Raw genomic sequence first — 12,789 nt, forward strand, 5'->3', positions numbered from 1 at the left:
TTTGTATTAAACTGTCGAGAACTTCTACCTGAAAGTTTTTCCTTCACCTCTTATTGACTGGGCTAATCACGTATTTTTTATTTCGTATTCTACGATCGTAAACTTTATTCTCGTCATCGCTGTACTTATTGTATTTTTTTTTAAGAATTGTCATTAATTAACAATCGTATATTAAGCGTTAATAGTTTTTCTTCGATCATTTTTTTAAGAGCACTAAAGTATTACGTATAAGATAAAATTACAAAATTTAATAAAATATATATCTGTCTCTGTGATCACAATTTTTACTTTCTATATTTTGTTTATTTTATTTTATTAATTTTTTTTTCTTCTTATAATTAGACCATTAAGTAAAAAGTATTTTTTTTTTAATCAGTCAAATGATTACTCTTCATTGTTTCATTTATCGATACAATAATTATTCATTTTCGTAATTACATTCTTTGTAATTTAAATGGAATCAAAATAGATAGTTCTCTCTCTCTCTCTCTCTCTCTCTCTCTCTCTCTTATTTAAAGCGTTCCACTCTGTTTGCACAGAGAACTACTACTTTCTTTTTCGAAATAAGCCCCCAGTGAATCTTGGCCTTTATTCTAATTAGAACGACGTTTCTACCAATTAAAACTTGGATCTACATGTTGGTTTCATTGAGAGAAACGAAGACAGAGATATAGGATAAAAAAGTTAGAAGAATCTATTATTCGTTCATGAATGAACTCTCGTTCGAATTTGTACGACCTTGAACAATCATTTCTAGGATTCGTTTCGTACGACTAAACTTGGCAACCGTAACGTGCCAAATTTTTACTATTCTATAACTCCTCCCCCTCCCCCACCCACGCCCCCTCACCATCCCTACGTACTTCTCCTCTTCACCCCTTATCACTCCTTTCAATCTATCGATTTTTTATCGGTAGACGGTGAATGAAAAAGAGAGAAGGAAAAAAAGGAAAATAAAACACGTCTAACTCGACTAGTAAAACTACAAGTTACTTTTACGAATTATTTTATTTATGTGGCCATAAAAAGAAGAAGGTAAGTAGAATTCGTCATTTATTAAACAATGAAAAAGAGATAGAGAGAGAGAGAGAGAGAATACTTTCTTGATTTATTAGATTACAAAAAAAAAAGAAAAAGAAGAAGAAGAAGTAGAAGAAAGGAAAAGATATAAATAACGGAGAAAATTTAAGTGGAAAGTTAAGGGTTCTTTTTTTTTTTTGGTTATTAAGATGTCCAAGTATCATTGACAAAGATACTGAACACTTACGGGATAACTTTTGTTTGTAACATTGCAAAGATAATGTCCATTGTAAAATGTCAACGTAGGGTGACCAGACGTATCCGGCTTTTCCGCCGATTGTTACTGGTTTGACCGGTTGTCTAGATTGCCCTCGCTTTCTGTCTCGTTTTAGAAAGACAAAAAGAGAGAAGAAGAGAGAAAGAGAGAGAGAATGTTTAAAAGCGATCATGTTCTTCCGCGAGTCCGATTACCTGTCTTTTTCAAAGGTAATAATCATCATGAGTGAATCAACAATCGGAATTTATCGTAACGCTAATATAATATCTGTTTTTAATAAACAGTAAACCTGGCTCTCCATTAATCCAATTATATATGTGTGATATATAATATAATAAAATATAAAAAAACTGGTGTGTATACTTATGTACGCACGTAAGAAGTTATACTTCTTTAACACGTTCCGTACCAAGCGTGATTTCGTTGAGTTTCCTGCCGGCCCAAGTTTTACTGTCGGCGCGCTAGAACGATAGCGGAGAGATATGCGGRAATATAAACAATGTAACTCTAGTAGGTCCGTGCATTGTCGATTATCTTTATATAAATTACTATCGACCTATGAAATTTATAAATTTTTTTGTTCGGAAATAATCATATATGTAAGTTTATTTTGGATTTTTAAACGCTTATCGCTTATCCAAAAAACATCCTCCCATCATGACTCAAAGCTCTGATTCTACAAATCGCGGTCGTAGAAAGAAGAAAATTTTGTGAATATTTTGTCACAAAATGGTTGTCTTTAAAAAATACTGTGCCTAACACTAATAGACACGTAAGAAGAAATCTGTCTCACTTCTTGAAAATTCGCAAGAATCAGCAGGGCAAGCTTGTAAGAAGGATTTGCGTACTGTTACCAAAAGAAGAGGAAAAACGTAGGACGCCAAAAAGCAAAAGAAAACCTTAAAAATACGACAACTTATTGTTAGAATTGCCCAAAATCGCCACAAATGTGCTAGGACAGTTTCAACGAATATTATACGACATAGTATAAKGTAATATTTTATCCTATATAAATTAATAAAAAATAGAGTGTTATTTGTGTATTTTTAAATTTTCATGTTGTATATTCTATATTTATACTTCCGAACTTGTTCCAATAAATTTGTTTTCAAAATGCAACAGAAAATCACATCTAACTTAAACAAGAAAAGCGTAACCCACATATGGGTTACGCGGGCCCCACGGAAACATGACCGTCACCCAAGTACGGGTTACGCGGGACAGAACGTGTTAACGTACCAAAATGAACATAACCTTAATAACTTCAAAAATAACTTCAATTATCTCGCGTATCAATATAATACTCTACATTTGTCGAAAAGACGATAATATGATAAAATAAAATGAAGATATTAAATACCATTGATAAAGGTTTTAATTAATATGTACAATCTAATTTATTTATTTCCGAATTACTTCATGCCGTAAATTTGAAATCGCTTTGCCCGCGCATCGTAAATATCAACAACTTCCTGGTGTCGATTTTTCGGTCGCATCTAACTTCAATTTCCAAAACGCGCCAAAAGAAGTATAACTTCAAAAAGGTAAAAGAAAGTGGAAGTAGTATCAAGTCGAGTCAAAGGATTTCTTAGTTTTTTTTTTTTTTAATTGAAAAGTGAAAAATCAATTGTTCTGTTTGTGTTTTTTTTTATTGTGTCGAACTTTCTCTAACGATAAATGGTTTGAAACCATTGTATTGTTCAGCGATTAATAAACTTTTCAATTAATTCGCGTAATAAAAAAAAGAAAAAAAAAAAACAAAATTTATTGGGTATGTAGTGAACCGAAGAGACAACTTGAGATTATTTTTCTTTATATTGATCGAATAATTTTGAGCGATAATTATTACATAGAACCTGTAAACTTGTAAGTATTCGGTTCGGTAAACTCGTAAGAAGAAATTATTGGAACTAATGATTCTAAAAATAGATGAATTTTCTTTTCAGCACACCCTCCCCTACCCACATACGCGCGGTGATACATGAAAAATCGTATTTCGGATTTGATTCGAGTTTCCAATTTGTATACGACAAATGGATGAGCTTGAAAAAAGAAGAAAAGAGAAGAAAAAAAATTAAAGAAAGAAAGAAACAGAGTTTCCGAGTCGTGGGTGGAATACACGAGGGAAGGAAGAAATTATTTGAGGATTCGATTCGAATATGCGAATTTTTGCGTTGAATTCTTTTCGAGAATACATAGAAGTAATATATATATATAGAAGTAAGATATTAAATAGAAAGAATGAAAAATAAATGCGAACTCGAGAGATTAATCGAAAAAGTTAATATCAAAGGATTTGCATCAGATATTTTCCATATACTTTGATATTTGCGTTATTCGTTCTCGATTGCTTTCGATTAAAATTGCTGCAACACAGTGTGACAAATAATTTACCATTGTGAAATAGGATTCTTTTCTACAAAAAAAAAAAAAACACACACGATGGTTGATTGTGGGTTGTATTCATTTACGGCAAATTATCGTGCACCCGTTTCTACGCGTTTTATACGAATTTACGTTTCTTTCGTTCTTTTGAAAAACGAAATGATATTAAAAAAAAAAAAAAAAATAATACAAAAAGAGAGAGATAAACATAGACAGAAGGAGAACTTAATCTAGTTAACTTGGAACGTGTTACTTTAGTAATTTCATTCAACGTTCGAACTTTTCCAGAAAACGTTGCTCGTATTCGTGAAAGAGCATCTCACCGGAAAAGACGTATAAATACGTCTCGAAGCAACGCCACCAACGCCAACGCATTTGTGCAAATCCCTCTTTCCCTCTTTCACTCTGAGCCTCGACGTGTTTTTGGGACTCCAACGAAAACACCCAAGTCGAATCGCGTTATTATCCTTTTCACCGAATTACGTGTATGCATTATACAGAAATAAATGTCGAGATGTTTTTCATTCGTTCATTGAGAAATGCAATTTATGAAAATGCAAGAAACGTTTTGTTTCTTATTATCACAAATGCGAAAACCCTTTTTTATTTTTTTCCTGTAAAGGAATATACAATTCTTATATTAAGTGATCTCGTAAAAACGTTACTTTGAAGAAATTCAATGAGAAATATAAATGTACATAGAATTTTCTTGTTCTTTTTTTAAATAAAATTCAATATACTTTTCGATAAGATCAATAAAATATCTTCCGAACAAGTGGAAAAGAGATGTTAAACAAGATAAAATGAAAAAATACGTCTCGCTGAGAGAGATAAGAGATAATGAGTGGTAAACACGAACTGTTGTAAAAACTAAGATAATGAAAAAGAAAGAGAATGATAGAGGAAGATATAGAAAGAAAGCAAGAAGACTCGGAGAAAGAGAGTAGAAATATTTGATGAATGATGGATCGAAGAATGTAAACTCGTCTAAATCGTCATCAGTTTCTGTCTGTGTATCTCTTTCTCTTTCTCTTTCTCTCTTTCGTTCTGTCTCTTTTCATCCTTCTCATTCTCATTACCAAGTACGGTGAAATGTGGGTGGAAGAGAATGTCGTGGGACGTGACACGGTCGTGAATAAAGATTTATATTCGTATCTCGCGTTTCTCGAAGAGGAATACACAAAAAAGAAGAGGGGAAAAAAAAGAAAAGAAGTAGAAAAATGTATCAACTTTTATTCCAAAAGTTCAGATTTAATACGAAATGTTAAATATCCCCGAAAATATTTTCAAATTATTCAAATCTTTTGATTTAATCGATCGTAAAAAGAATCCATATTATGTTCTTCGATATGTGAAAATAATACCAATTTTTCTTTCTAATTAATATCAACGTGTCATAGATTTAATATAATTTGTAAAAAAATTTGTTTTCATTTAAAATAATTAAAATGTACTTTCGCAATGGTAGCGCAACAATAAGCAATAAGAAAATTATTTATTCGGTTGTTTATAAAAAAAAAAGGGAAATAAATTCGTGGAATTTTTTTTCAGCAGATTACTTATCTTTAAAGGATTTCACGGTAAAGGAAAAGAAGATAGATAATAAATTTCTACTTACGAACTGAAACAAAACATCCGGCGGTAGGTAGGGGTATGATTTGAAAAAAGAAAAAAATATTTTCGAAGTAAAAATAAGATACGAAAGAATTTGTAAAATACAAAAAAAAAAGAATAAAAAAGAAAAACAAAATTTCTATCGACCAGTTTGAGCAATAAAAAAAAAAAAGGAAAAATAAATGTTCCTCGAAATCTCGATAATAATAAACAAATTCTCACGATATCCGATCGAATAAATATAGAAAACAAAATCAAAAATCTTCGAGGGTGTAGAATTTGTTCTACAATTTAGTAGGGGAAATAAAAAAAAAAACAAAAGTTAATTATCAAAAAAAAAAAAAAGAGAAAAAAGAAAAAAGTGGAGGATAAGAATAAGGATAAGAAAGCGTACTACGTTACCGACAAAAAAGAATGTACCACCGGCGTTGTGTATGAGCACGCAATAAGACCGGATGTCCGCGGATCATTTGACCGGAAACCGAAGGTTCGCGCATCGTCGTAATCGAGCCGGTTCGCCGCATGTTAATCGTCTCGCAATCGCCCGCATCCTACGTTTCAAACGACCAACAGCAGCACAGTTACTTTCGATAGACTACTACTAATACTACTACTATTAACTATACTATTCGCCCCCTATACACGCACACATGCTCTCTCGCAGTACATAAAATTGTCCATAAATTCTACGAGGAAGAAGTTCCGTCGAACATACGGGTTGAAAAACGGGAAGAGTAGTTCGTCGACAAAGTCGAAAGAAAATTTTAACAAAAAGGTTAATTCTTTTCTAAAAACTATTATATATCCTCCTTTAAAACACACACACACAGACGCGCATCCATGCACGATTTTATTATGCAATTTAGAGACTTTTTAATATGCGGGTTTTTTATCTATCCTTTTCTTTTCTTTTGTAAATGAAAAAAGATAATAATGAAAGAAAAAGAGAGAGAAATAAATTCGTTGGAAAGTTTAATGTACTTTCGTGGCTAAAAGAATAATATATAAAATAAAGGTAAAAACAAAAAAGTAAATAAAATAAATAAAATATACCAGCGAACGTGAAGAAATACGAGTGTATGATTAAGTGTACGTGTGCGTGTACGATTAAGAAGAATTCCATATATGACTTTCCAAAATTTAATGTATAAAATGATATATTGTATCGAAGGAAAGATGAAAGGAAGGAAAGGAAGGAAGGAAGGAACATACTCGTAAAAACGATTCGTTAAACGAGAAAAGAGTGAAATGGCGGAAGCTCAATCTAGTTCGATAAAGCGATAAAACTTTCGAAGCTATTAATATATCGGAGTAAAACCGAGCATATGCGTACGCGTTCGTTGAAACTTTGCTACTTACAACCGGAAAAAGGTACTCCTCCTTGTATATCCCCGTAGGCGTGCGCGTGCGCCTGTACGCGGGTGTGTGTGTGTGCGCCAGTTTCTAAAATTTCCTAATAAACCATATATTTCCAAAATAAATCATATTACGTCTGAACCTAATGATTTTTCGAAAGGATTGTACGAATTTATACCTAAATCAAAAGAAAAGCGTGAATAATATATCGATATATTATAAAAATAAAAATGTTTAAGCGTTTACGTGCACATGTAAATTCTTTGAAAACTATGTACGCGTTTGACACGCGTTGACAAAAGTAAAAATTAAAGTGTATCTTTTATTTGTTAAATATTTTGTTTGTTGTTCATTTAAAAATAGATGATTCATTTGACGAGAAATCGAGAAGAATAGAAATGTTCGTATTTCGGTTCTTTCCACAAGTGCGAATGTGTTTTTTGTGTTATAAACAGGAAAAATGTTAATTTTTCGTATCCGATTTGATTGCGTTTATTCGTAAAACATTCGTGGCAGGGAAGAACAAAGGATTTGTTGCTATTTGCGGAACCGCAAGTTACTTTAAAACATGATTAAGTATACGCGTACTATATATTTTAATTTATGTTGGTATTGGTTGAGATATAAATATTTGTTGTTTACTCGTTCCTCAAATGTTAGACTCTAAATTTACAAATTACGAAATTATTTCGCAAAATTGAACAATGTAATATCCAAGGAAAAAAAAACATCCAATTAAATCGAGAATTAAAAGAAAAGGATCACAATAAAACGCACGCACACAAAATTTCATCATAGTAAAACAGGATATACGACGAAAAACGAGATGTCCGATAAATACACGAATACACCAATATAATATACTAAATTGAAATAAAATAAATAAAATATAATATATATAAAAATACGAAAAAGAAAGAATGGGAAAATAAAATAAAGTAAAACATATGTGTGATTTAAATATGGTCAACGATGTGGACGGATCCGAAAAAATTTGGCGTCTGAATGAATGAACTAGAAAAAGAGATGGAGAGAGGGAATCCTGCTCTCTCTCGTGCACACACACAACTCACGCAAACATATTGAACGGATAGTAAGAGAAAGAGATAAAGAGAGGGAAAAGTATCGTGAGGATCTGTTGCGCGAGCGCGCAAGCGGTCATTCATGAATTGGCTCGACCCGTTTCTTCTTCTTCTTTCTCTCTCTCTCTCTCTCTCTCTCTCTCTCTCTCTCTCTCACTCATTGTCAGTTTATTTATACCAAATTCCTCTTCGATTCTTTTTAACTTTTCATTACAAATTTTTCTAATTCAACAAAATTTTGTCTTCTTTTTCTGTTTTGTTTTGATATTGTTTAAATTAATTCTTTATTACGCGTGCCGAGAGATATATATTGTAATAATATTATATTTTCATATAAAATAAATCATAAAATGAATTTTTGTTTAACTTACTTAAGAAAGCATTATTTATATAAATTGTTGACGTGTTTCAGTGTAATGTAGATGATATCAAATATTTATATATATATATATATATATATATATATATATATATATATTATTACAGTAATGTTAATATCTCAAGTGATATGACTAGACAACTATTATATATTTGATATCATAATAGCATTACTACTTATGCTGACCTACTAAAAAAGTTTCTGAACGAACGAAAGTCACTATTTTCATAAAGAATTTATTAATTTTTAGACTACGACGATCGTTCGACTTCCTACATTATAATAAACGTGAAACTCAGCACAAATGAATGAAGAACACGATTGGAATAGTTAGAAATATTCTTCATTTATTAAATTTATTAACAAAATATTATATAAAATAATGTTAAAAATTTTGTATTAAATCAAATAAAAAAGAAATTATCAATATTAAAAATTACTCTACTTCGTATATTTTTTGATAAAAAAAAAAGAAAATAATTGGATTCTTACGTGTTCCCGTTAACTCACGATCAGCAACAAAAATTATCTTCGTACTCGAAAATGAGGATGAAGAAAATATTTCGTAATACGATCTTTCTCTCTCTCTCTCTCTCTCTCTTTCTTTCTTCCTTATTTGGAACGAAACACCATGGTCTCAACTATATTCGAATAACGGTGTATTCTGGTCCCCTTCTATATAAAATCGAGAACGTTTCGTTCATGACAAAAGTGAAGTAAAAGGAAGAGAATCGTGTCGATTACACCGGAAATTGAAGATGACGTACGACGATTCATCTTCTTGGTATTAGCGAACGGATGATTGGACTCTGATAACATTTAAATGATAAGAAACGTTCACGAAATATTAAGTATGTATCTTATCAATTAATCGAATGTTCTATATGTATATGTGTATGAGTGTATGTAAATGAAAAGAAGTTGTTGTACGAGACTTACTACCTGTTACATCAGTTTGATCATTAAAATTCTTCTCTTTGACTTTAAAATGATCTTATCGAATCGACGAAAGGATTTCTCGATACTTCCGGTTTATTCATATCGACCCGTTAATCGAATTTTCAAATGATATTTTTATTCTGATTGATATATATCTGTGTGATGGATTATATTATTAATTATTCTTATCAATACTTGAAATTTTTTTTCAGATTATATACATATATTACATTAATAATTTATAGTTGTGCGGCCAGTATGTTTTTTCTTTTTTCATTTAATTTTGAATACTATCTCAATTCTTGTTATACGCGATAACTCTTTGAACAAAATTTTCAATAACAAATTCAAATTGCATTTCTTCTTGTTCCCGTGTCCTATATATAACATTAATTTTCTACACGCACTTAGGAAAATAGCTAAAGGTTCTCCTATTTCACAAAATTCTATTCGAGATCTAATAACGTTAGAGAAAGTTCGCGCGGTTAATTTTAAAATGTTAGATTAATCGGTCCTTTTACTACCAAAGATTCGCTGAACCATTCTTAACGTAATAACATTTTATTGAGTAATGTTGGAGCAAAAAATATCTCAAGGTTCTTTATTATTAATTATTAAAAAAAAGAAGAAGAGAAGAAAATGAGAAGGAGTCGAGTATAAAAGGAAAACATTAAGTACGTGGAAAATATATGTGTGATATTAAAACAAGAATTATGATGATGATAACGATTATTATTCATGACCTTAAACTGGAAAAGGTAATGCTATCTATCTCTTTTGTTTCTTAGGAATAAACCTTTCTATTTTTTTATATATATACTTCACTTTGCCCTTTCTTTTGATTAATTTATTTACTAAGTAATTCAATATAATATCTTTCACACACAACACACACACTACACACATACACACACACACACAAATTCTTTATAAAAATTGGTGATTTTTTATTTTTAAATTTATACAGGGCGAGTCAAATGTTCTTCGGTGTTTTTTTGTTTTTCAAATCACTTATGAATTTTTGGTCCCTATATGTTTTTGTTCATTATCAACTCTTTTCATTTTTCCTCTTTTTATTTTGTTCATCGAAATTACGAGGTTTAAAAAGGGAAAAAGAAAAAAAAGGAACATTGTCAGCTGTAAAATGATGGTACACTAAGTATTGACAAGAAAGCGATAAGAATGCGAGCCACGTCTTGAACCTTTTGTCGTCGAATAAGTCACGACCTCGTCACGAGAAAGAGATGTTCGGTTTAACGATGGATTAATGAACGAATCGAACCGTCTTACTATTCTTTTTTTTTCAATTTCTTTCTTTCTATTTTTCTTTTTACATTTAATGAGAATATTGTTATACAAATTTCTAAAAATAAAAATTCGAATTCACACGTATTATTACGCACGTACTTTAAACACACGCATACTTATATTTTTATTATTATATAATATAAGTATATAATATAAGTTACACGAGTAAGAAACGAGTTCAAAAAAATATACCAGGAAATATAAAATCGAGATAAAGAAGAAGAAGAAAAAAAAAAGAAAAAGGGGGGAAGAACGAGTTCGATCTGATTTTTAGGTTAGGTAAGCGCACGTGCGTTGTTGCTCCGACAAGAGAACTTACTCATGCGTTCATTTATCGTTACGCATTTTATGCATGCATACTGCATATTCATACAATTATAAGTATATGTATATGCGGTAGCGTATGGAGACGGGTATAAAAATAATAAGAAAAGAAAATTTCTACTTCTCGAGAATATGTGGCGTGTCGTGGACGAGGGATCGGCCAGGTGTTTCGTGTTTGAGAGACGCTAAAGGTTGATAAGGAAGAATGGATGATAGGTTGCAGGTGAGCACGGGTAAAAAATAAACTGCAAAAGTGGTGTTGGTATATCCGGAATCTATAAAATGCAGCGTCGAGAAGAAAAAAAGAAGAATATCGACGCACTTGCATTTGTCTCTTAATCATTGTTACAAGCTGGTAATTTAAAAATTAAATCAAATAAAAATAAAGATATATCGAATATAAGTTTACCTGTTACCGAAGCGTTCCCTCCAAAATTCCGCGGCGTCCGATTTGGTTATGCGAAATTGATCGCCGGCGAACACCCCGTTCGGGAAGATGGCCTTGAGTTCGGACAACATGTGACTGAAGACCAAGCTCAATTTCGTAAGATTTCTTCTATAATGCGACGACTCGTCGAACATCTTTTCTTTACCCTCTTTGAATAATTTGATCGCTTGTTTGCACTTGCGCATGAGATTGTTAATGAAGACGCAAAAGTGTTCGTTGCTGTGTAATATCTGCATCCTGTCATCGTACTTGCTATAAATCAACTTCAAACGTTGATAGGTGTCCGGCAATATGTCCAAGATAAAAGGGGGCGAATTTTTTAAATTCATACGTTGATGTTGACAAAGTTTAACAACCTTGTCCATGAGTTTCCAGGTCTTGTCCAACATACGCTTATCTGTGGATAGTTTAGGCGGCGTCATAGCGTCCGTGAAACGACCCTGCAACTTTTGAAATATTGAGCCGATGTAAACTGCACGACCGCGGCTGCTATTCCCTGACGACGACATCTTGACGTTGCCTTTTGCGATCTCTCTCTCTCTCTCTTTCACTCTTTCACTCTATCTATTCGTGTCTCTTTCTTTCACTCGTTCGGTACGAGTTATGAACCAACCCCGCCACCCTCCCCCTAACGCGGAGGAGGGGAAGCGACTCGAATTCGCGCTCTCGTTCACGGCACCCCTAAACTTTTGGATATTCACTTGTTTCTCCACTTCTTATGTGTTTGCGCTTTTACCTTTCAATTAAATGTACCTTGACTTTTTTGTTCTTTTTTTTATTTCGATTTGTCTAACCCTCTTTATTTTTTCTTTTTACTGTTTTCTTGATGTACGATACAATTGTCTCTCCGGTCTCTGTCAGTCGAAAAACATTCGCTCGGCGCAAACTTTACTTCGGTTTTCTTCCTGTTATTTCTCTCACTCGCTCTCTCTCTCTCTCACTAACTCTCTCCTTTCTGTCTTTTTCTCTCTTTTCTTCGTATTTTCTTCTATTTTCTTTTTTTGATTTAGAACGTGTCAACGTTCCAACGTATCACGCAACACATGATACATCCTTTTTTTTTATATATTTAACTTCTTGAGAACCTGTACTCTTTCTCCTCTCTCTCTCTCTCTCTCTCTCTTTGATTCTTTTTTCTCTCTCGCTTTTCTCTTTTTTTTTTAACGATAGGACGCGAAGACGAATAGTTTGCTACTACTGGTAGCTTCTTCCCTCTTCGCCAAAGTTCCCATTTCCCACGAAATTAAACATTTTAATATCGCACTATACCGCATTATTATATTTTCTTGACGAATATTATGGAAACGATAAAATAACGTTCACGATAAATGACGGACAAACGCGATATTAACGATAAGTAGCGCGATGAATATCGACACTGACACGGCATGATGCGTACACCTCTATGCGTCTATACGTGCGTGCTGCTGCTGCTGCTGCCGTCGCCGCTACTTGTGCTGCTGCCTTCCGACTCGTCAAACTAATTCGATCGAATGCCGCATGTATGCGCGCGCATCTGGCGCCACTATTCACTCCTACGCGGCTCTTTAAAATATCATTCATTTCTTGCAACTTTTTATAAAACTTTTATTTTATTTATTCTATGTGCTTGTTATATTATCGGGTTAGGCAATAAGTAATATCGTTTATATTTATA

At 32.4% G+C, this 12,789-nt stretch overlaps 1 protein-coding gene across 1 annotated transcript in view; it reads right to left on the reverse strand.

Moving 5' to 3' along the window:
* LOC106788578 (E3 ubiquitin-protein ligase CBL-B) overlaps positions 1-12,619 on the reverse strand; it is a 43,039-nt gene extending 30,420 nt beyond the window's left edge. The window contains exon 1 of the mRNA XM_014751975.1: positions 11,094-12,619. Coding sequence (XP_014607461.1) covers positions 11,094-11,641 — 548 coding nt within the window. The 5' untranslated portion in view covers positions 11,642-12,619. The remainder of the gene's footprint in view (positions 1-11,093) is intronic.
* Positions 12,620-12,789: the final 170 nt, after the last annotated feature.

The sequence above is a fragment of the Polistes canadensis genome, unplaced genomic scaffold (genome assembly GCF_001313835.1).
Source record: "Polistes canadensis isolate GaletaPanama2010 unplaced genomic scaffold, ASM131383v1 scaffold_144, whole genome shotgun sequence".
Classification (NCBI taxonomy): domain Eukaryota; kingdom Metazoa; phylum Arthropoda; class Insecta; order Hymenoptera; family Vespidae; genus Polistes; species Polistes canadensis.